The following is a 26,356-nucleotide window of genomic DNA, read 5'->3' on the forward strand; positions in this document are numbered from 1 at the left end:
CCCCCTTGGGAGCAAATTTTCGATTTGCACCCCCCCCCCCCTCAAACTTTCGATTTGCACCCCCCTCGAACTTTTCATTTGCACCCCCCCCCCCCTCAAACTTTCAATTTGGCGCCCCCCCCCCCTAAGGTCGGCGCCCGGGGACATATGTCCCCCCCCGCCCCCCCCCCCTACGCTACTGTAGGGGCCACTCCCCCTGCGTACGTTACTGCACAGGGGTTCGGCGGAGGTCAAGACACACACCCGACTCGTATGATTCACGATCAGTTTGTCAGTGTGAACGATTGAACTAACTAGATCTATTAAGACCGGTTCGTTGAATACGCATATGAAACTGGTGGGGTTCGGTACCTCCAAAAAGGCTACGATCCACTAGTTTAGTGGGTAGTTCTTAGAGGTGCAAGCAGAGTTTCTTCCAGACATCTCTTCGGGGGGGTTGGAGCCCCCCCCCCCCCCCCGAACAAAATGGAATTTATATAGAAAATATATACTTTTAAGTGTTAGGACACCCCCCCCCCCCCCCAAAAAAAAAATTTCAAGTGCCCTCCACGGAGAAAAAAGTTTGAAAGAGTGGGTGCAAGCTTATTCGGTCCACTTTTAAAACAATTTCGCAACTAGTGTGTTACAGTTTTCAATGATAAATTAGGTTGAACAAAGTAACAAAGCAGTAGCAGTCGTCGTGTTGTAGCAGTTGTAACTCGTTTAGTGGCCTTAGCTAAATGAAAATTGAAGTATTAGGACTTATTATGAAACAAGCAATCAAAGTCTAATCCATTCATTATGTACAATGTACTAATACTTTTTTCTAGTAAACGGGTTTATTATGTAATTTTAAACATATAAGGCCGTGTTGTATTTTTCTTATCTCTTAGAATTTCGGTAAAAGTATCGCCCTCCACCCACCAGGCATGATGTACATTTTAAAATGTGCATTGTAAGGCAATCGAGTAAAAGATGAATTAGTTGCGTAATTTCAAAAGAAAACTGGATGAAATCGTACATAACGAGTTAATATTAAAAAGTGTAAATCCTCCCCATACATTTTGGCGAAAAAGCCTCCCTTTTCTTTGTTTACTGTTACACAATACGCTTTAATACAATTTGTTTCTTATCTAAGACGATGACGACACAAAGGTAAAAAGGGGGGAGGGGGAGAGAAGGGAAAGGAGAGTTAACACACACAAACAAAACAAATACAAAAAGTTTGCTTCATCAATACTAATTCATCGTTTTTAGTAAGGGAATGGGCTTTAAAAAATACACAGCAAGATTGAAAATACATTTAATTTTGACACACAAAAAATGTATTCCATTGCCCGGCAAACACTTGGTCACAATGGTATAATAGAGTAGTCACTGGTACAAACGTCTTCTGATCCTCCGTGTGCCCAAGCCCCAGCTGACCATAACAATTCCAACCGGATGCAAAAACTTTGCCGTCGTCTGTAACAATAAGAATTACAATTTACAGTGTTAATGGTGGTGAACATATGTGCAATTCGTAAGTTTTCTTAAACGTTTAAGAAATAATAATTTACAAACAGAATAAAAAGGATATTATTCTAGTTAAAAAAAAGCGGTTCAAATTTTACTGACATGTTATATTAGGGGTGTCAAACTGATTATTTTAAACGGTCCCTGAGCTTTTTTGAAAGTTGCTTTCTCAAGAACTCACGATTCTAAGATAGTTGTTAGTAAATTTGTTCATATATCTCAGGTAGTAAGAAAGTTATGACGTTTTAAAAAGTTGTTTTTTAACTTTTTTTTCAACACCCTTTTAGTAAAAGGTGCCATGCTTGAGAGGTTATATCTGTAAAAGTTTATGGATATGACACAAACTCAATCTCTTGAAATCAACACAAAGACTCAATTTTTTCAAACCTCAAAAATAAGTACATCATTTAAATTAATTGCATTGAAATTGGCTTTTCTCACTTTTTTACTAAATTAAAAAGGGAAGTAAAAAACACAAATTTTGTAATATTAAATAAAACTCCATTTTTTTTAATGCAACAGCATACTTGATAAGTATATCAAAGTGTAGGGGAACAACGCTTCTTTGAATTTAAATAATATGTATGCCTATAACATGTACGTTTGAAAAACGCGTTTCACAATCTATCAATATTGCTTCTTTTTTTTTTAAATACAAAAAATAAAATTATGACAACTCCCAGTGGCGTGGGTAGTTGGGGGGGGGGGGGGGGGGGTTATAACTCTGGCGTGACCCATCCTTTTTGTTCATTTATTTTTTCCTTTCCCAATATGTCTGAGCTCGATTGAAGACAGAAAAAGGATAAAACAGAAGATAAACCAATGCAAGGATGACAAAGAGAAAATAAGTCTTAGAACACAATACTTGGAAGTATGGTTAGGAAGATGGTCAGGAAAAGTGCAAAAGAAGACAAAAGACAATTCATACAAGAGATGACAGTGGAGGCAGAAAGTGCAGCAGGGCAAGGAATCATGAAGAGACTCTATGAAGTAGCCAGAACCTTTCAGGTAAAAATATTAATCACAACAAATCAGTGAAGGATACAGGAGGAAAGATCCTAACTAGTGACACGGAACAGAGAGACTGATAGATACTTTGGTAAGATTCTAAACCAACCTCTCTCATCAACCACCCCTGATACACCACCTGAAAATCACCCACTATTATAATTAAAATACTAGACTTAACAGTTCATTCCGCAAAAAAAAAACAACTTAAAATCCAATTTTTTAAAACTTCATAACTTTTTAAATACTTGAGATATATGAACAAATTTAGTGCCCACTATCTTAGAATCACGAGTTCTTGACATAGCAACTTTAAAAAAAAAAGCACCTGTAAACACACACAGCGCCATAATCCTTATTGCTGAGCGTTTTATTTGTAGAATTTTTCTGTTTGCGTATTTTTCTTTGTGCGTAAATTTCTGTTTGCGCTTTTTCCGTTGCGCATTTTTTTCACTTATTTTCCGTTTATACGGCATTTTGTGTCCTCGTCTGCTCACCTTTCCTTATTTATCACGCTTCCCAGATACGTGAATTTGTCTCTCGTGTATCTTCTCCATTTAGCTGTATGGACAGATTCTCGTTGTTGTTGATTCTGATGACCTGATTTTTTATTGATTTTTAGTCCAACTTTGGAGGCTTCTTCAGATAGTCGATTCAGTTTGGTTATTGCATGTTGTTGCTTGTGAGTTAGGCAGATGTCATCGGCAAAATCAAGATCCTCCAGCCTTTTGGTGAAACTCCTCTAGATTCATGTGTCGTTGTTTGTAGTTTTCAGCATGATCCAGTCGATGACCATCAAGAATATCACAGGCGATAGCATACATCCCTCTCTCACTCCCGTGTTCAATGTGAAGGGGTTTGTTAGCTTTCTTTTGTGGATTACCCGACGAAGAAGTCTTAATGTTCAATTATGAAGCGTAACGTGGCCATGTGGTCTGTACATGACCTGCCTCGACGAAAACCAGCTTGTTCTGGTTATTCCCCCCCCCCCCCCCACACACACACGCACACCTCATCACCAAAGTGTGTAGAGCGACATTGATGTCACACCTAGGTATACGCTGAGTAGGATAAATCAACTAAAGTGGCTGGACATCGGTGAATGAACTTGAACCCCCATCCCTCCAACCCACCCCGAACTGATCTGTCAAGTACATTTGGGAAAACGCGTAATGAGGTACCAAAGTACCATGCCGCCAGAATCATAGCTTTTGAAACAGATAAAACTCTGTAAATATTGCGTTTGCAATTACCAGTAAAGAGGTGTGTGATCAACACAGTGATCTAACCCATACCATATCATCATGTTAAAAAATGATCTTTAAAGAACACCAAAAAAAACAGTAGCTAATTATAAAAAATGATTGATCGCAACTGCAAGACCAATAATTTAGTTATATGTAAGTTATTATTCAGAATGTTCCATCTATAAGATTCAATTCTGCAAATTTAACAGGTATTTGTAAAGAAATACGTTAAACGGTCAAAAAAGGCCCGCGAGTTGAATGAGAGAGGGGTCGAAAAATAATCTCGGTGATAGTTTTCAATTGGTAAATGAGATATATTGTTTAATATCCACAACTACAAATAAAATACTTAAAAAAAACTTTTAAAAAAACCACGTTTTTCTTGTGGACTAAAAAGTAGAAAATGAATTTTCATACATTTGATGACAAAAAACGTGGGTACGTTCACCATCAAATTTCCCGACCCATCTGCCCGACTCACGTTTTTTGTCATCAAATGTATGAACATTTATTTTCTACTTTTTAGTCCACAAGAAAAACGTAGTTTTTTAAAAAGTTTTTTTTAAGTATTTTATTTTCTCCTTTTTAGTCCGTTGCTACACATGAAAAACGTGGTTTTTTAAGTTTTTTATATAGTTTATTTTCTACTTTATCTAATGACTTGATTAAGTATGACTTGACTAAGTGTTTTTAAATACACGGACTAAAAAAATCTTGAGCGACCGATACGCTTTAAACAGAGAAAGGGTGTAATTTACGTTGCTGGCGTGGAGATCTACTCACGAATCACGTGATCAAATCTCCCATAAACAAACAAATAAACGCGAAGCTGAGTTAAGAAAAACGTGTTTATGTGTATTTTAGCATGCCCAGCGTACCAACCGTGTCACCGTTAACATTGTGTTACCGTGTCCGTTCTCCTTTTTAGTCCGTTGCTACACATAAAAACGTGGTTTTTAAAAAGTTTTTTATATAGTTTATTTTCTACTTTATCTAATGACTTGATTAAGTATGACTTGACTAATTGTTTATAAATACACGGACTAAAAAAATCTTGAGCGACCGATACGCTTTAAACAGAGAAAGGGTGTAATTTAATTAAGCCTACATGCCGTGACCAGGGTTCGAACCTGGGTTGTCGGGGCCACAACGCAAAGTACTAACCACTATACGATCACGGCCAGCGCGCTTACATCGATTGGGCGGAAGTAACTGTGTCAATAGGCCTCCAGTCTTGTCGGTATGTTTAGAAATCATGTCCTCGATTTTATGGTCCTTGCGGCGTAATTTAATTAAGCTAATTTAGGTCTCTAATTGCTAGTTTTTATGATTGCATCTGAAATTGTTAGGCGAAAATAGCCTGCATTCCAAATTTCAGATCTCTAGAGCAATCAGAAGTGGGCTAATTTTCGATGTCAATTTTAACAACAAACATCCAAACAACCAAACAAATAAACGCGAAGCTGAGTTAAGAAAAACGTGTTAAAATTACACATAATTAGAGGGCTTAACATCTACTTTTTAACGGTACCAAGGTTATTACTATAAGAGCCCTTTTTATTGTCGAAACTATAAAGTGAAAAGCTACTACATTTGAGCGACCGGGTCGAAAACTGCGGTTTTTTTTTTACGTCAGTTTGACATACCTACTTATGTGCGTATTGTTCAATTATTCATGTTGGTTTGTTAGTTCTGAGACTTTTACAAATAGTCAACGTTGATTTAGTCGGATATTGAAATGGCTATATGTCTATGCTATAAACTTAACTAAGATGATCAAACAGGGTTGTCATATCGGCTCTAGAATATATTGGAACAGGCTGGCTGTTCTTTTCTAAAGATTTCTTTATCATCAACATTTTATCGACGCTGTATTTTTATAATTGTCCAACGGAGGCGACCAAGTAAAGTTCCAAATGGATTCGAGAGGCCCATTAAATATCTTAAAAATCATACACGGCGTAGTCAGAGTTTCTTCCAGCCCCCCCGAAAATTTTTTACCGCCCCCCCGAAGATTTCAAGTGCCCCCCCCCCCCCCCCGGAGAAAAAAGTCTGGAAGAAACACTGGGCGTAGTTTAAATTAATATGGCTGTAAAATCCTGTCTTTTTGGTTTTTTTCGGACTTTACTAAAGATTGGACGTATTTGATGTTTCTATTATTTTCGGTAACTAATTAAAAAAGAAAAAGAAAAAGCAAAACCAATTTGGTTTTGACGTGTAATGGCGACATAAACAATGGCATCCTGCTATTTGATAGGCTAGCAGACATTTTATTGTACACATTGTAAGCGAAAATAGGGGAAACTAGGTCATGGGGTTTAAATTTGCATTGTTATTTTAAAACTTTATCTGCAAAGTTTTGTAAACAAAAAACTATGACGTGGGGCTGTCATAAATCGATAACGGAGTTCCTGTACAGCCGATAAATGTTTGTCTAACTTAGGCTTGATGAAAATAAAGAGAAATGTAGCCTTGAACTCAACACATTATTTTCCAGTTCTCTGAATGTGCAACTTTTATAACATTGATTGTAAAAATGTTAAATATCTGAATTATTTTTAGGTTAAAGTTTTTATTTTTTAAAATTATTTTTCCGGTCGCTTTGAATGCAAAATCTAATAAACCGGGAGTAGTCTCCCCTAAACTTTCTCGAATATTCTTATATAACACTACGTGGGATGGCAACTCGGAATATAGACATGATTTTTAATTATTTTAACTTATAAAAATAGAATCTCGTAGAAAAAAGAATTGCACACCAAGCGAACGCCAAAACAAAATGTGCATAATAGTGCGGAATATTATTAGTACTTTATAAATTCACATGCGTTTTTTGAGAAATCGGAAATAGCGAAAATTACTACTTCCGGTTAACGGAAATTACTCAAAATTTGATAGAAGGCAGAGAATTAGATCTTTTACTTACATGTGAAATTTCATTTATCTATCTGAAATAGTACTTAAGTTATAGGCTTTGGAAAAATTCAAAGTAGAAAAAGTACCACTACCGGTTATCGGAAATCGCTCAAAAGTTGATACGGATCTACGATTTTGATAAAATACTTATAGATGAAATTTCATCAACCTAGCTGTAGCGGTACTCAAGTTATCGTGTTGACACACAGACAGACACACTCACACACACAGACAAGATTGCAAAATTATGTTTTTCCGTATCAATGTGGTGTAAAACGTCGAGATTTGTAAAAATCTCGATTTTTTTGCACGATTACAAGACTTTCTCTATACTTCGTATATACGAGAAAGTAAAAAACTGATTTTCAAAAAGTGCCATTTTTGAGAACCAATATTTTCTAAAATAAATAAAGAAGTGTAGAAACTAGTAAAGTTGCTGAAAAGTTTGCAATATATACGCCCAATTCTTTTCAGTCATCTAAAATGAATATTTCTAATGTACATAAATAATTAAAAATTACAAGAATATGTTTTGGTCATTTTTACTTTTATTCCAAAAAAAAAATAAAAAAAATTTCAAAATTAATTTTTTAATTTTTGTTTGCTTTAGACATAGAATAACTCTAAATCTAAAGCTATTGCGGTAACATTAACAGGAAGAATGTGTTCATTATTTCCAAAAATCACAAGAGTTAAAATATTATTTTTATAAATGCCACATTTATATAGTGCAAGAGAATCTAAATTAAGTAGAGTTGTAATGTAGCCTAATAAAGACTTGGTCCCCACAGGTGATGCTGCAGTTGCCACATGCTTTGGTTTCTTTACAAACCTATAGGGTTGATAACTGCTGTGGGGGAACATTTTTTTAAAACCACAACTCCAATTCTTTTTAAGTCTTGTTTCCCTTATCATTGATCTTGGGTAGCATCAAGTTACCAAGAGTGAGTGATATATTTTTGAGAATTGTAGGGGGGGGGGGGTAGCTTGGCCTTCTTCCCTTCTGTAAGGAAAGTTCTGGATTAGCCATCATAAATTATTTCAGATGTGGAATAAACAATTGATTTAGTGATTAATAAAACATAATTAAATGTACTACTACTACTAGTGGCCTATTGTCTAGGCCTACTAATACTACTATTTCTATTTGTCTAATAAGTGGAAACATGAAAAAGCCTGAATACAACTTTTTGTATATAAATACTTTATGCTTGATAGTATACTTACATATTATATTTTTAATAGTAGGTCTACTGAATGAAATATTCGTTGCTTGTGCCACACTGGTTGAGATATTCAGTGATGAAGATGCCATACTGTGGTTCTCAACATCCTATAAGACAACTTAACTGTCCTTCATTGTTACTATGTGCATATAAAATAAGTTATGAGAAACACTACTAGTACTACTTACACTTGCAACTAAAATAGCATTTAAAACTAAGTCACAACATGTACAATCTTAATAAGTTGCACCATCATTTAAAAATTGATCTAGTACATTTGATGAAGTTGACTGGCGTAGACCATTTCACATTATTCAGCAGGGAATCAGAATCAGAGTGCAAAGGAGAAATTAAAAAATAAATCACCTATGTCTTTAGTTTTAAATAAATGGATAAAAATCTATATACAAAAATAGTTATAATAATTATAAATTTTTGTGATTCATCAATATTTTATAAGTATTTAACCTTCGTTCCAAGTAATTGAGTCCGTTTACATAGTAACCGGGATTGTCTGGTGGCCATTTTGAATTTGTCGATTAATAATTTTGACGTGATAGTCCAGATAAACAATAGTAATACCATTTGATAGATTTTAAAGAATCCGTAAACACTAGCATCTAATCATCATCATCATCATTCCTTTATGGCCCCTGGGGAGCAAAGGACTGCAACCACACATTTCCAGCGGACTCGGTTTTGGGCTGCTCCCTTAATCTGTGCCCATGTGAGCTCAGCTGTTTTCGCCTCTTCTTTAACCGTTCTTCTCCATGTCTTCCTTGGCCGGCCCACCCTCCTTTTCCCCTGGGGATTCCAGTCCAATGCATGTTTTGCGATGTTTTCTTTTTCTCTTCTTAGTGTGTGTCCGATCCACCCCCATTTACGTGCCTTGATGTCTTTCTCTATTGGCTTTAAAATTTGCCACAGGTCTTTGATATTTTAAGTATTTGTCGTAAGCATTTGTTTAAGGATGCCTGTAGCCTATCACTATTTGTCTTCGTAACCCTCCAAGTCTCTGAGCCATAGAGCAGCACTGCATTTACATTCGTGTTGAAAATCCCCATTTTGCTCTGTGACAGGGCCGTGCACCTCCACATTGGGCGCAGTGAGTTGAAGGCACATCTAGCCTTGTTGATACGGCATTTTATGTCCTCGTGTTCTCCCCCGTCCTTAATGATCACGCTTCCCAGATATGTGAATGTGTTTGTTTCTCGTAAATCTTCTCCATTTAGCTGTATGGGCAGGTCCTGGCTGTTATTGATTCTGATGACCTCTATTTTATTTTTATTGATTTTTAGTCCAACTTTGGAGGCTTCTTCAGATAGCCGATTTAGTTTGGCTTGTTTATATTGACGCTTGTGAGATAGTAGGCAGATGTCATCGGCAAAATCAAGATCTTCCAGCCTTTTGGTGAAACTCCACTGGATTCCTGTGTCGTTTTTTGTGGTTTTCAGCATGATCCAGTCGATTACCATCAAGAATATCATTGGCGATAGCATACATCACTGTCTTACTCCCGTCGTCACCGTGAATGGTTTTGTTAGTTTTCTCTTGTGTATTACCTGACTGGTGGAGTCTTCATATAGTTTCTGTCTGATAGATATAATTTTTTTTTGGTATTCCATAGTGGCTCATTAGCTTCCAGATAACATCTCTATTCACACTGTCAAACGCCTTTTCGAAGTCGACAAAAGTCATGTATAGGGGGGATTGCCACTCGAGGGACTGTTCAGTAATGATGCGCAGCGTGGCAATGTGGTCAGTACATGACCTGTCTTGGCGAAAACCAGCTTGTTCTTGTCTCAGCTTTTTGTCCAAGGCATCTCTAAGTCTCTCCAGGGTGATTCTTGTCAGCACCTTACTTGGGACTGAAAGTAGCATTATCCATCTCCAATTGTTGCATTGAGTCAGGTCTCCCTTCTTTGGCAGTTTTATCAGGTATCCCATTTTCCAGTCAGATGGGATTATCTCTTCTTCCCAAATCTGCTTAAGATGTAGTATGTCTGCTGATATGGCTGGGTCTGCTTTTAGTGCCTCTGGTGGAATGCCGTCCGGGCTAGCTGCTTTGCCATTTTCATGTTCTTTATTGCTCTTATTGTTTCTAATTTTGTGGGTGGATCTGTACACACATTTAGTAGGTGATTTGCATGTGGTATATCAGGGATGTTTGATGAGAGAGGATGGTTTAAAATCTCATCGAAGTGCTGTACCCATCTGTCTCTCTGTTCTGTGTCACTTGTTATTTCCAAACTTTATCCTTTACTGGTTTGTTGGGATTAATATTTTTGCCTGATAGGGTCCGGGTTACTTCACAGAGCCTCTTCATTTTTCCTTGTGCTGCAGTTTCTGCCTCCGCTATCATCTCTTGTATGAACTAGCATCTAATAGTTAACTGCATCCATATTTTAAGTCCTTAGAATGTTCTCAATAAAATAGCTTCACGTCTAAACAAAGTGTAGTTCACACGCTAAAACCGTGGACTACAATCGTTCAAATTTATATTAAACCAACCTGAATTTTCAAACTTAAAATTCATTTATTAAAATAGAAATGAACTTTAAAATAGTACTTACAACTTGTTTGAAGGCTATAACAAGGGTAAAAATCCGTTTAGCATCATCAGTCGTCAACCCTTAAAACCGTTCAGCGAGCTACTCACTGGGGGCTGAAAGTCGACTCAAGGGATAATTGTTTAGTGAGGGCACGGCTTCGCGGCCGTAAATGAGAAATAAGTGAATTTACAACACAAACTTAGAAACTAGCTATAAAAAATTGAGTACTTTCTTAAAAATAAATAAAGACATTATTATTTTAATTTATACATCAAACGATAGGCTAGATTTCGCCCTTTCAAAGGACATTACGATTATGTTTCTACGATGCTAAGCCGCGACCAAACGAAACAGTATGTAGTCGATCGGTACTCGCAAAACGGTCAATTTTTTACGTAACCGATACTATTCAAACAAATATAACTACACACATTCAAACATGTGTTTTTATATCTGTAACTTACAGATATAAAAGCACAAGATTTCGACAGAAGAAGACTTAAACTTTATTGACATACAAACTTTATTCTTATACTATAGCACTCACCTGCTAGAAGTAGTGAGATTTTTTTTTTTTTGAAAGCCACAAAAATGACCTCAAAACGCACTCTTTCGCCAGTTTGGACTACCTAAATATATGCACCATAGTGCATACACAAAGCAAAGAAACAACTAAATAGCTAAAAATCCGACACATTAAAACAACATAGGCTACTAATACCTATTAGAAAAATTAAAACCAAATTATAAGCACACACTGATTAAGAGACTTAAATGATTCCGTTAAAACCCCGGCTGTTCAATGGTATTTGTGTTGTTTTTTTTAAAGTAATTTTTATTAGTTTGTGCCGAGAAAATGATATACATTTCATAGTGTACGTTTTGATAAGTAGATCTGTATATCTAAATCAAATTTGAATGAAATACTTCATTTCTTCATATTCTAAAATCGGAAGATGAAGCCATTAGAGTTGTGTACTATCCGTAGTTTTAACATGTTACAAGTGACGTCATTTTTTTTGTCCTTGTCACGACAATAAACACTTTTCCGGTTTCTACATTCGAATATGCCTTTATTTTTTTTTAATTTTATTTTTTAAAATAAAATTTAGTTTATACATTTAATATATCCAACATCATTTTAACTACAGCCTGTATCATTAATAAGTTCTCCATTTATTGCTAATTTTCAAATAGTTCATTTTAGTATTTTTAGGGTAAACACATTCTGTACATTTGGCTAATTTTTTGCTTGGACATCGGTAATTCAATAGGTCATAGATCTATATAATAATAGTCGGTCAGCTTCTACGATCTCGTCAAGAGCTACAAAAAAGAATTTAGTATTCCCTTTGGGAAAACCTCAAAGTCGGTTATAATTAAACAGAAGCCGTATTTCCTTATTATCTTAAATGAACAGCATTTCTTCCTGCTTCTAATTTAGTGCATGTTGCATACACTATGTGTTCCATGTCTTTCTGTTCCAGGTCTTCGGTACATGTTGATTTCCAGACGTGTTTCAACTCTAGCCAAATAGTTTTATATGCTTTCTTCTATCAAACGTGAGATGGCTTTGAAAAGGCACTTAATTTCACATTTGAACAATTCTTGTTTCTCTTTGATTTTCAAGTATTTAGTGTTAAATTTGTGATGTTTTCTGTCAGTGGTCTCACTGAATGATTTCAGCTTGATCTTGAACGTTGCGATGAGCAGTTGATGATTTGACGCTCCATCTGTTCATGGCTTTACTCTTACATCCGAGAGATTTTTCCACTTTCTACTAATTTTAATGTGGTAAATCTGATTGTCAGATTTTTCCGTCAGAGGAGGTTTAGGTAGTCTTGTGGATGGCTTTATGTGGGAAATTTTCCATCAATGACGTGGTCATATAGAGCAGGGGTCTCCAAACTACGGCCCGCGGGCCGGATGCGGCCCGCGAAGTCCTCTCATCCGGCTCGCGGAGATCATTTTGTCCAAGAAAAAATCGTTTGTTGGTGATAGCTGAGGAACTTTGGCCAGAAAAACCAAAGACATGCCTGGAAGAAACTGGCCCCCGAACTGAAATTTGATAGTTAATGCGGCCCTCGGATTGAAAAGTTTGGAGACCCCTGATATAGAGCAAAGAGTTCACTGTTTCAATGTATGTGCCTACTCTTGTCTTTCCCAATTTTCCATCGAAGTCTCCAAAGATGATCTTTTATGTCTCTGTTAAAATTTGATAATTTTACACCATATTCTCATAAAGCATTGTCTAAGCACTTTTCGAGCGTTTTTGTCACAAACTGAAGTGCAATCCAAATTGATATATAGGAATATACGGAAAAGTTAGTGGAGACCACATGTGGAGGCTGGACCTAGGGGTAGGTGCTTTCTTAGAGAACCTATAAAACCAAAGTTTGTAGTAAGTGGTTTTACTATATATAATAGTCTCGCTATCCACTTAGTTTATGATCAGTCAGTCTTTTCTTCTATGTTCCTGTGCATAGGTGAAACATTTACTGCTTGCTTGCTACTTAATTTCAATAGCGTTACCTCTGAAACTGCAATAACCAGAATTGTTATGACTGTCACTTGTGTTCATCCTATTCCTAGATATTTTATATTGAGGGGTGGTGTTCGAGGCGTATTCAAGGGGGGTATGGGGAACAGTTGCTTTTTGGGACAGTGGCTACAAAATTACAAGTCTGTAACTAAACAAATAAATAAATTCAACTTTTTACGAAGGTCCAAAACGAAATACAATGTAGACATACTACTACGGCTCGCTCATTTTCAGTAAGGATACACAGTTTTTAAACATAGTCAAGTGCATATTTTATAATTTTCCAAACAATTCAAAATAAACTATAGAAATAGTTGTTAAGGATCATTTAGTTATACAAAACAATAACAGCCAGGCGTAAACTACTACTGAAAAATATTAAAATGAAAATATTTAAATAGGAAAATAATTACTTTCAGACACTTAGATGGTCAAGTATTACAACAGTTGAAGCTCGATTCAATAAAGCCTCTCGAATTAACATAATTATAGTCCTAACCTAATAATATGACAGTGTGTCTTGAACCACAAGCAACGGACTTCATACAGCATTCGTCAGAAAAGTGAACATACTGTGGCTCTGTCTGAACATTGGTTAATACATTTTCTTTATATGCAGCAAGTCCTAGCTGACCACAATCATTCCATCCCCAAACATACAAGTCACCGACATCTGCAAAGAATCGAGGACATTGGAAACCAAATGTTTTTGTTACGTTATCTCCTCATAATCAATTATTTGGCTATTTCTAAAATATCGCGGGGCAGTGAACAGCTGCAGGGCTGGAGAATCCATTTTAAACACTTTTATTTCTATAATCATAAAAAAAAATCAACTAAACTAACCCTACATCTAGTATATAAATCTGCCAATGGCTATGTATCTATATATATAATTCTCTTCTTCGAGCCGTTAGAAAACAAGCTGCAAACGCTCTCCCTACCTCCCCACCCCTACATGGTTTTAGTGAGCTGTGTTCACTCTAAATGTTTACAAGCAGAGCCAACGATTTTAAACGTAGGGGGGGGGGGGGGAGGGGGGGAGGGAAGGAAGGGGGGGGGGTTATGGTCCTTAACGAGCTACTTATAGTGTTTTAAAGAAATATTTTCAGTGTCAGCGTTGGTACTGTCGAATTCACAAATTATGAATTATTGAAAATTAGAAACAACTAAATAGCGGCGTATGTTATGCCGCGGGCCGGCTCGTTCATTTTAATTTTAAAACAATTGTAATACAGTACCTGATATTGCAGTTGAATGCCAACCGCCAGCAGAAATTTTTCTAATTTCTATTCCATTTAGTGCATCCAGCAAAGTCGGAACTTTTTTTGTATCAACTGAACTTTGGCCAAGTTGTCCTCTACTGTTAAAAAATAATAATTGATAACTTAATTTAATCATTACATAACTAACAAGAAAACAGACCTCGTGGGTTCTGAGATAGTTTTCATGACATTTTTAGGACAGCAATGCCTTTTTATAGGTTTTTATTTAGTTTACACTATATGTTTTGTGTGTGTGGGATGTGGCAAATCTTTAACGTACTTCTGACACACTTCTAATGTAGCAATTTTGTTCCAACTTTACTGATACATTCACATCTGATGACAATGCAAGAATATTTATTTTTTAATTTAATTAGACATAAGGTTGGGCATTAAAATATAACTGTCTTATACTGTTCAAGTTTGAACGCATACATTTTTAGTCGCATGATGTAGTGTCACATTAATTTACAACGGCTGACTAAAAATCGATATAACTAGGTGATTGGCCCGTTGAAGGGTAAATACAAAGGGCGCTAGGCTGATACTGTGTCTTTTTATTTTAAAATCCAAAGCCAAAACCAACATCTCCACCTCAAAATAATCTAAACTTCGAACCGGTAGCGGAAATTAATCTGGACCTAAAATTGAAATGGAAACGGTAATTTATCGGGAACCAATTTAACAAGAAGCGGGTGCGCATAATGGCAAAGTTTGGGGTTATGATCTACATCCGTAATTAGTATGAATGTGTAGTAATTGATCTGGAACCAATTTAATAAGAATCGAGTGAGCTTAATGGCAAGGTTTCGGGGTATGATCTACAACCGCATTTAGTATAAATTTAGTATTAAATTTCCGGTTCATGTTAATATGTTGGTTCCGAATTAAGTTCAGTTTCCAGTAATTCTTTTTGTGCGTAGTTTTTGAAAGTTTATGTTTGGTCTCGTTTGACTTGATTAGATAAATTCCTCTTAGTTTAATGTAACGTAATTCAATTTGCCCGTGACAGTCTTTATTTTCCACGTGTTTTCTCTAGATGACAGACAAAATAGCGAAATTATTTTATAGATTCTTTTTGTTCATTTGGCGCAAAAGTTTTTTGTCATGCAACTGGAAGTACTTAAAAAATGCATAAATACAGTTAAAATAAGAAGCTTTATGTGATAATAAACAAAAGAAAGAGAAAATAAATGATTTTCTGTAAATATAAAATAATGAAGTACTATCTAAATAACTAAAAATAAAAGCGTATTCAAGTTCAAGATTTTTGTTGACTTCATAGATTGATGAATTCATATATAAAAAGCCCACCAGATGCCGCAGGGAAAGGTGATCAGTTTACAGTGTTTTCTCTACAGGCCTATAGTAATATATATTCAGGGTCGTAAAATTGATTTTTTACCCATCCGTCCCACTCCTTGTTGGCATCATGGATGGATTACCCTTAGCTCGAAATTTTTTTTTTGGATCTAAACAGATGGCGTGCTACTCGGAACTGGAATAATCAATGGTGATAATGCTAATTAATTGTATGACCCACAGAGTTTTGTCCTGAAATGTATACCTAACAGTGCATTAGTATTAGTACATTAGTACATAATTACATAATTAATACGTAATTAATACGATATGCGTAAAGGCAAAAACTTAAAAAAATATCTTTAAGGTAGCCCAACATCGTTCCTCCAAAGTGTTAAAGTAGCATTCTATTATTCCTATTAAAATAAACCGGAAGTGATCTCCCCTAAACTTTTTTGAATATTCTTATGTAGCACTAAGGGGGATGGCACCTCGGGATATAGACATGATTTTGTATCCATTTTTATTTACATAAACTTTTTAAAATAGAATAGAATCTTATAGAAAAAAGTACTGCGCACCAAGTGAACGCCAAACAATCTGTATATAATAGTGCGGAATATTATTAGTACCTAATAAATTCACATTTTAAATTAAAATTTTGTTTTAATATATAAAGTTTACATTAATTTAATTTAAACCAGCGTGCCCGTACCCGCAAGATGCCGCGGGGATAGAAGAAAGCCTGACGAAATAAATAAGAAGCGTTCCATAAATGCGTTATACATCCTGTATTCTTAGACGTGTGACTTTTTTTTTCTCTAAAACTGAGTTTAATAAATTCAAATGTAAACAATGCCTGCGAAATAAATAAGAAGCGTTCCATAAATGCGTTAAACATCCTGTATTCTTAGACGTGTGACTTTTTTTTTCTAGAACTGAGTTTAATAAATTTAAATGTAAAAAATGCCTGCGCTTGGATGATATTTATCAGGGCACGGGTTACCTACCGCATGAAAGACTTGCGTGTACGTTAATCAATCACCGTAATAGTGAGATAGAACACAATTCGGTGACCGCCCAGGTGTCAGGGACTTAGAGGGGCGATCTCCATAGCCTCGGTTTACACTACCGCAGGGGTGCCGCATAACTAACGTTAGCGCCCTGGTGCTCACAGGATAACCCAGAGCGCCAAATAGCATCCCGAAACAAAGTGAAAAAACCTGCATGATTTCTTCTTTAACACGTAGAATAAAAATTATTCACGTGTTATAAACATCCGTGTGACTGGTGCAATTTTTTAGCGTTACTAATGGTGTATTATTAGATGCTCGATCTCAGTTTCTGATTTTTTAATGTAGTCTTTAGAAAAATTGAAAGTAGATGAAGTTCCACGTCCGGAAATTGCTGAAAAGTTGATACTGAACTACAAATTTGATATTATACTTATATATGACATTTCATCAACCTAGCTGTAACGGTACTAAAGTTATCGTGTTGATAGACATACACACACACACACACACACACACTGACAAGATTGCAAAACTATGTTTTTCGACTCAAGGAGGTGGAAAACGTTGAGATTTGTAAAAATCTCTCCTTTTTTTTTTTGCACGATTACAATACTCTATACTTCGTAAACGAAAAAGTAAAAATAAGCTGAAGAAATAAACTATAAAAACTAGACTGACAAACTCATTTGTTAAGTAGCTACATGTTTTTTTTTATTTTTTTTTTTTACTGAACTATCAAGCCCCTTAAACTTGCTAACATCAATTTAGAAAAGCTAACGAAGAAAACAGCCATTTTCTTTGACTGGGCTTAGAGCTATTTTAGTTATTGCTATAGTGTGTTTTGTCGAGCTCGGCCTTGTTTGACCATGCTCAGAAATGATAAACAATTTTAGTGTTTAAACAGAAAAAAAACACACCTTTCTGAAATGTTAGAAAAAAATGTATACAATGTCAGAATCACAGGCTAATTTTCGAATTTCTTCGTTTTTTAACATTTAAAATATTTAGTCTATTATGCATTTTTTTGTTTAGTACCCCCACTAATTCTGCACATTTAACAGATATTTGTAAAGAAATACATTGAACGGTCAAAAAGGCCCGCAAGTTGAATGAGAAAGGGGTCAAAATCCGTAAAAAAATAATCTCGGTGATTGTTTTCAATTGATAAATAAGGTATATTGTGTAATATCAACAACTATAAAAAATACGCATAAGAAGAGGGCTTAAAATCTACTTTTAAATGGTACAAAGCTTGTTACTATACGAGCCCTTCTTATTATAGAAACTATGAAGTGAAAAGCTACTACATTTGGGCAACACAGGCGATACGGCATTTTTTTTACTGCCGTTTGACATGCCTAGTAATATATTTTCTAAACCCAGGCAATGCCAGGTATATACTGCTTAACAAACAAGTCACTGTCCTTTGTATATAGGTTTTTCATAGACCAGTGCAGGGTCTAGACGGGTAGTTTAGTATTTTGTAGTGAATTTGTTAGAAATCAGTCAATTGTGCTTAGTAGGGCAAGAAGAAAAATTCATATCTCAATAAATAGTTGTTATTATAGCATGCAAATTGGAAGAACTATTAGGCCAAGCTTGATCTTTAATTAGAATATCTTAGTGTTAGTTAGGAGCAAGCCGATATTATGGATATCTACTTTAATTAGGTGTATTAGATGATATTTTTTTACAATATTTGCATGTTTGAAGTATTATTGTTTAAGAACAACTTATTGATGATATTTGTAATTTGTATCATTGTAAAGGGAGTTGTCTGTGGTTTCAGAGGATAAGTTTATTAGAATTTTAGGAGATCGCGTTAAGTTTTTATAAAGGGTTATTTGGGGTCGGTGAGCACAAAAGCGGGGGAAATTTTCACAGGTAAGCGCTAGAATTCGTCCTACACAGACAATTCCCGCTCAAGAAAGATAGTCAAATAAAGATTTGCAGAATACGACTTATTCTTCGTCATTCGTGATCGTCTGTGACTGAGAGTGAGAAGAGAAGAAGATTATTATTTTTGATAGAAGCAAGAACAGTACATTTTCAGTCAGTAAAAAACGTTACAATATTTAGAAGTCGTAAATAAACTTTCGGTAAGATTGAAGGCGCACTATCAAGTTGCTTTGTTTTTTGTGTTTTGTTTTTCTTCAACTGATATTATTAAGGAAAAGAAGCTTAACTAAAGTAGTAGATTAAAAACCTTATTTAGATGTCGTAAATAAACTTTCGGTAAGATTGAAGGCGCACTATCAAGTTGCTTTGTTTTTTGTGTTTTGTTTTTCTTCAACTGATATTATTAAGGAAAAGAAGCTTAACTAAAGTAGTAGATTAAAAACCTTATTTAGATGTCGTAAATAAACTTTCGGTAAGATTGAAGGCGCACTATCAAGTTGCTTTGTTTTTTGTGTTTTGTTTTTCTTCAACTGATATTATTAAGGAAAAGAAGCTTAACTAAAGTAGTAGATTAAAAACCTTATTTAGATGTCGTAAATAAACTTTCGGTAAGATTGAAGGCGCACTATCAAGTTGCTTTGTTTTTTGTGTTTTGTTTTTCTTCAACTGATATTATTAAGGAAAAGAAGCTTAACTAAAGTAGTAGATTAAAAACCTTACCTCCCTATTCCATAACTAAAAAGAGTCCCACAGTTCGTCAATAACAATACATGCTCTTTACCACAGCTCACTTCTTTGATTAAAATTCTTGTGTTGATGATTTTTTGAATGAAATATATTCCATTTTGTCCATTGTCATCTCCCGTATAAGAAATAGTAAGTTTTCCAAACTTGGAACCATCTATAGGAAATTGTAATAAATAGCCTTAAATATGAAATTATATTTATTCATATAAAATCATACAAAATGTTTCACACAAAACATATTAAAGTATTTTAGCTAGCTCTGCCATAAAATAAATAATCAAATAATATAACTATAATAGCACTATCCTAATCTGCTTTAGAAGCTAATAACTTTTTTTTTCTTTACGGACATCACTGGCCCACGATGTCTCCAATTAGCCAGGTAGACTTCAACACAGCCAACTGCGAGTAAATGGCTTGGGTATCAGTTTGATTACCGTATCGGTCGCTTCTGTCCTTTGGTTCTCGCCGGGCTTATCTTCCACCCTACTGAACGCACCCCAATATATATATATATATATATATATATATATATATATATATATATATATATATTATATATATATATATGTAACGGTCAAAGCCCGAAGTGCGGCCAAAGCCCGCATTGGCCGGCCAATGCGCGGACTGGCCGGGATGTCCTGGCCAATGGTCTATGTAGACTAAGTTGTGATCGCGTTTTCATTATTCTGGGTACGGTTTCATTGTGAGTTTGGCTCTTGTTTGTATAGCATTCTATATGCAATGCGACATGGAACAAAAGGACCGTCAGATCAAGAGACAGACATACCAGATGGCTGTCAAAATAAATAATCCTAATCCTAATGGAAAAGAATTTGTGGCCTGAACTTAAACTAGTTCACAGAAAACCAAGCCATAGCCAAAGCCAATGTTCAGTAGAACTTGCCAACCAAGATATTCAAAACATGATGATGACATGGATGTAGACAGATGAATCAGCTCATTGGGTTGAGAGTCTTATGAAAAACCGAAATTTTCATCAAGGAATCCAACAATTGCCATACGAAGCCTTGTTTGGATGCAAAGCACTTCAAATCTACCAAGAGAGGCTCTCGATAAGTTAGCTACTGAGGAAGATCTTGAGAACATTGAACAAGAAATGGAGGTTGCCATAATTGCAACGACATCCCCTGCTAACACATCTCCTGCCGTGGCGCAACGTCCAGACCAGTTGCGTGACAATAATGTGGCCAACAGATTCTGTATAGTTTGTGAAAAATATTGTAGTGCAGCGCATTCTTGTGGATCCATTGACCGGTCAAAGTCCGAAACTTTGCTTGATTTCGGTCTTCGGCCGGCAAATCCGCGGACTGGCCATGGTGGACCTGCCAAAGTCTTAATTAAAAGATCATCTGGCTAGGGACGACCGGCCAAAGTCTGAATTAGAAGATCATGAGCAGATTTTTTTTAATGAAATAAAGCTTTTATTGATTATTAATTAAAGTAAATGACAGAAACATTCAATTTTTTTATTGTACTATAGTCTCAATCAATCAATATTATCATTAGTTACAACAAATTGAACTTTTATGGCATTTAGAATTACATAGCAGCTTGTTATTTTTACACTTGCAGCGATTTGCTGTGCACTTGGTTGTGCAAATGCAGCGAGTGTAGCCTTAGCCCCCAGTCAATGATTGTGAAGATGCGATGGTTCGTAGTGATTTTTCCTCAGTGCTAACTGACGACAATAAGAGCAGTTTTTCGTGAAGAATTGAAAACTCACTTCTAGCATACAGTTGTTTTAGAACACCATGTTCCGTTCCTAATTTGTAGAAACCGCCCTCGACGCTCATGACAACTGCAATCACGCTTCGGGGATCACCGCGACCTCTGTCAACATCTGGAACACGGATGCGTACATTGTGACCCACATCAGCATCTTTAAATTTTGTATTTGATGTTTTAAGCATCTTAGTACCTTGAGTTTGCAAGCTAGTATGAGGTGCTGACCTGTGTTCAATGATGTCTTGTTTGTTGTGACACAATCTGCAGGTAATGTTCCCTCCGTACCCTTCGTCTGCTTCATTGGGTATTCCACAAATAGCATGGACATCGTTGCCACAGGATCCACAAGAATGAGCTGCACTACAATGTTTTTCACAAACTATACAGAATCTGTTGGCCACATTATTCTCTAATATTTTCAGGCGTTATGGGGAATCAAACTGGCTTTTGATTTACGTAAAAAAAGAAAATCGATTTTTTTTGTTAGTTAGACGGTTTGCGACCGAGACCATCGACCATATATATATATATATATATATATATATAAAACTAGTGTAGTTACAAAAACAACGTATTTGCTAGAGCTGAAATGAGCTATTTATAGTTACTATGGAACAGATATAAATACGTAGCTGGTGTGACTCAAATAAAATTTGACTTGTAACTTAAAAACAAATGGACAAGCAATTAATCGAGAATATGCAACTGGTGGTACCAAAATAGAATAGTTTGATCTTGATAAACATTGTTGCCGCTACTGGATGCACATCTGGGTGTGTTATGGGGAGAGATAGAAGATTTATGAGAAACAAGAAAGAACGCCGTGAGATAGAAGATGAGAGCAGAACGTAGTGGGAAAGATGGGTAGCAGAGTGCAGAGAATGATCGGGTGGTAAAGCTGTAGACTTTATTCTGATATAAATTCATAAGCTGTAGGCCTACATTTATAAGATGTACATTCATAAGATGTAAGCAGATGCTAGTCCAGCCAGTGGTTAACTAAAACACATGAATGTTCTCTAGTATTTGTGAGGAATAGGAATCGACCAACTTAGTTTTTAGTGCAATGGCTTTCGGCTGTTCAAAATTTTAGTATTTCACACCATGGATAAAGACTATGTTAGTATAATGGGTGAACTGATTTTCTATATCTACATTGCACAAATGAAATCCAGATAAAGCTTGCAGTCTTTGATATAGCAGATATAAATCAATTCATTGGCTTCTAACAGTCATGTCCCTGGTTTCATTACACAGGAAAAGTTCTAATAATGGCCAAATATCGTCATTGTAGATATATTCTAATTTCTTTCCTATCAACAAATTTGAGTAATTGAAAACCACTTTGCATTTAAAACAATAACAATTTCAAATCATACTAGATAGAGGTCCTGCTTAGCAAAGTGAAGCTGCTTATTGACTGACACACTAAAAAGATGCATGATTACTAAGAAATATGACATAACTGGTAATAACAATTTAGTGCAAACAATGTAAATTGCTATCTTGTTAATGAATTTCTGATGCTCCAGATTGGGGATGAATAAGTGTTTTACACAAATCAATAATTACTCAATAAATTTCCAATAATGATTCTTTTTTTTTTAACATATTTTTACTGACCGTTGCATACTGTAGCAGAATCGCTACATACTGTTATTTTGCAAAATAAACATTATTTGATAAAATAATTCAATTTCCTCATTGCTTTTGCTCTCTACACACCACTGCCCATCTTGTAAGATTTTTAATTCTCAAAAAGCTTCATAAAAGCTTTTAATGATAAAGCATATTTCAAATCTATTAACCTAAACTTATACTAATATGTGAAACTTTTTGCTTCTGTATAAGTGTAATGTTGAGGTTTATATTGAATAAGGCTACATTTTTTTTTATTTCTAGTGGGGGGGGGGGGGGGTTTACCATACTATCATACTGTCTGATTTTGAATCAGTTTTAACAATTATGAACTCTCATGCTATGAAACCCAGAGAAATTTCTAGTATTTGGGCAGTCAAATAAAATAAGGCATTCTCCAACTGGCAATTTCTGCTTATTTTATATTTTAGAAATGTATTTGAATTTTTTTTAAATATTTTAACTCACCATAAACAGCATGGAAATCTAGATGATCTCCAGCGATTAATGTTAAAGATTCAGCTCCTATAATGTTAACTGCCTGAGGTGAACTGTTATCATTTGCCACTATTCCAAAGGGAAGTTGATTTGAATAACTTTTTAGGAGGATATCCTTATCAGTTGAAGCAATAACCAGTTGATTAGTATAAGTACAGATACTATCATCTTCATTATTGTCATTACACTTAAATCCGTTTAAATAAGAAGTGGAGGTATCATTATCTGAAATAATAAAACAATAAAGAGATTCTGTATTTAGAGATAATTTAAAAATAAAACCTAGTTTAATCATTTTAATGCAAAATTGACTACTCTTTTACTAACTATTATTATGTACTTAAAAGAGTAATCTGTCCAGGTAAAAGTCTTTAAAAAGGTATGCAAAACTAAATCAAGAAACATTAACCATGAGCTGACACATGGTATAGTCTAAGATTAAGATTTTTTTTTCTAAAGATTTTATTTTATATTGCTGGTAATTTTACTAGGCATTGATATATGCAATATGGAAGTTGTTCTTGATTAGTTAAGTGAAAATGGTTGTTTAATCATAAAAATAATATTTAGGCCCCTATTCTATGTACATTTTTAAAAAGATATTAAAAATTACTTTTGATGGTCATGGCTGTCTGTGACCAAGTGTTAACCAAACTTATAAGGTTATCATTTTCTTTTAGTTCAAATAAGTTGATTGGCAATGTTTGCTTGTAATGCTTATTAAATCCTCTTCTTTCATACTTGTATTTTAAATCATCAAAACAAAATGCAGCAATTTGTGAAAAACCATTGAATCCACATCCATACACTAGCATTTTCATCTGAAAAAAAAATGTTCTTGATCTCTAGATCAATATGTTATGTAACCAAACAACTTAAAATTTTGATAATAAAGTAAAAATTTTCATATTGAATTTAATAAATTATCCCTTAAAACTTAAATTGTAAAAAAAGTTGGCAGAAATATTACTTTTGACATTTGAGCAACTCCATTTACAATTACATTTTTAGTAGAATTAGACCTAATAAAAATTCAATGTCATAATAATCTAAATAATGTATAGAAACATCTTTTTCCGAGTAGTCATTTCGTAATAATAATAATAGTAGTTACTAGATTCCTAGGGTAAAATCTTAGTAATTAGTTTAGCGTCGTAAATTCGGCCTAAACTAGTAATGTGGGAGAGAGGGAATTAATGAATATGTATTTAAATATGAGTTTATCTTCGTATATTTTAATATTTTATTAAAAGTATGTTCATACATCCGTGTAGCTAGGGTCAAGCACTATGTTTCCGTACAATGAATGCTAATGAGCTATCCCATCCACATTAGTTACTGGCAAAGCCTACACGGACCGAAGGGCATACACGTTAACACATGTGTCGTTTACAGTCCGATGTGAAGTCTGATGAACGCGTTAAAGCCTATCACAGCATGCTGTAACAAGATTATAAACTGGTCGTTGGTTGAATAGCGAGAAGTGGATGTGGGCGATGTATGGGATGGACTAAATACATTCTTCACATTGACAGACACGCCCATGATGCTTTGTTTCAGCTTAGTATAGAGCATACCAAACAGTGTTTAATAGTGTTCCAATGACAATCAACGGCACACAAGTAGTGTGTTGTGTTTAGTTTCAGTGTTTCTTCCAGACTTTTTTCTCCGGGGGGGCACTTGAAATCTTCGGGGGGCGGTAAACTTTCTTCGGGGGGGCGGACACTGTTAAAAGTATATATTTTCTATATAAATTATATAAAGTTCATTTCGTTCGGGGGGGGCGGTAAAAAATTTTCGGGGGGGCTTCGCCCCCCCGAAGAGATGCCTGGAAGAAACTCTGTTTAGTTTTGTTCTGATTAGTTTTGTTCTGTTTCCAATTTGGTACATTTAAAAAGTTTTTACCGAGGCGGAGCACGGGTATGCAGCTAGTTTTATTATAAACACAACCAAAACACACAAAAATGTTAGGAAAACACTAGGATTAGATTAGAATTATTAGATGATAGATATAGAGCTAATTATTTTTTTATGAATGTGTTTCAATTAGAAAAGGTAAAAAATATTATAAATAAAATAAAATAAGCATTACAGTTTCAATTATAGCGGGTGATTGTTGGCGGGAGAAAATATCAAACCAGACCTTTGTAACCACACCTTTATTTGTGCTTATAGCTGAGAAACTTTTTGTCTGCTATTGAAAACTACAGGTATCCCCCCCCCCCCTTTCCACACACACATCCCCCCTAAAGTGACGTCACACATCAGCCTACAACCCCCCCCCCCCTCAAAATTGCAGTTGAATTTTTTTTTAAACATCGACATTTTTCTAAAACCTTGTGTGAACTCTGTCAAAATAGAGTATTTTAATCAATTCCTATTACAATTTATTAAAACAGTTTTCTAAAACGCGAAATAACATCTAAAATTCGTTTGCTAACATTGCTTTTCTATAATGCAAAAGTGTGACGTCGCACCATCTGAACCTCCCCCCTCCCCTTCATCACACACCGTCACAAAATTACGTCATTTATGGACGACCCCATAAGTCAATATGGAGACTGAAAGAAAGTCTATGTTTGTTTGTTTTTAAATTTAAAAATTGAAACTTTGCTAGAAGGTGGGGGCAATAGAAATATAGAAAAACATTAGACTAAGTGTGAATGCATATAATTAAAAAGTCCTATGAAAGGGTGTTGCACCCTTTTATGGTAATTATAGTGACTGCAACAGATGTATATCCAGAATGTTACTATAATAGATAGGATAAATTTTGGTGATTGATACTGAAGCATCTAATAAGAAGAATGCTGAAAAATAAAACTAGGGATGGTGTGGTAGAGCACTAAACTACTAACATGCAAGTCTTAAGCTCAGATCTCAGACGAGTCTGTGCAGCGTGCAGCACCCACTAAGCTCAGATGAGTACCTGACCTATGTAAGGGAAAGTAAAGATAGCTTGACAGAGAGCTAACCACACCATCACTTCATGTGCAGTGGTAAAAAAACAGATAAACTCTACTTCAGCTGCTCTATGGATGATGGATTGACAGGTCCAAAAGGGAAACTACTTTAATATACCAGGGTCTTTATCAGGCACTATTGATATTTTGGTACAACTAATCAATAGAAAAACAAATGCAACTGATGTGGCACCTCTGTTTAAATTTACTTATGGGCGAACTGCGTAGCGGTGGGGAAATTTTGACAAGGCCAACAACGTCATCACGATGAAGTAGTAGTATTCTTACAGTTCG

At 35.3% G+C, this 26,356-nt stretch overlaps 1 protein-coding gene across 10 annotated transcripts in view; it reads right to left on the reverse strand.

The window, feature by feature from the left end:
* Positions 1-1,266: 1,266 nt before the first annotated feature.
* LOC131946612 (E3 ISG15--protein ligase HERC5) overlaps positions 1,267-26,356 on the reverse strand; it is a 32,079-nt gene continuing 6,989 nt past the window's right edge. For 6 of the 10 annotated variants that reach the window (XM_059307521.1, XM_059307515.1, XM_059307516.1 and 3 more), the window contains exons 2-7: positions 23,713-23,920; positions 23,070-23,324; positions 19,188-19,368; positions 14,227-14,348; positions 13,485-13,658; positions 1,267-1,443 (exon numbers count right to left, since the gene is read on the reverse strand). In XM_059307521.1, the coding sequence (XP_059163504.1) occupies positions 1,283-1,443; positions 13,485-13,658; positions 14,227-14,348; positions 19,188-19,368; positions 23,070-23,324; positions 23,713-23,920 (1,101 nt within the window). In that variant the 3' untranslated portion in view covers positions 1,267-1,282. Of the gene's footprint in view, positions 1,444-7,300; positions 7,669-7,892; positions 7,999-10,464; positions 11,073-13,484; positions 13,659-14,226; positions 14,349-19,187; positions 19,369-23,069; positions 23,325-23,712; positions 23,921-24,069; positions 24,094-24,363; positions 24,544-26,356 lie in introns of those variants that run through there. The other 4 variants (XR_009387731.1, XR_009387732.1, XM_059307518.1 and 1 more) reach the window with 4 other exon arrangements.

This window comes from Physella acuta, unplaced genomic scaffold (assembly GCF_028476545.2).
Source record: "Physella acuta isolate Inbredline_101_S28 unplaced genomic scaffold, ASM2847654v3 ptg000565l, whole genome shotgun sequence".
In the NCBI taxonomy this organism is placed as follows: domain Eukaryota; kingdom Metazoa; phylum Mollusca; class Gastropoda; family Physidae; genus Physella; species Physella acuta.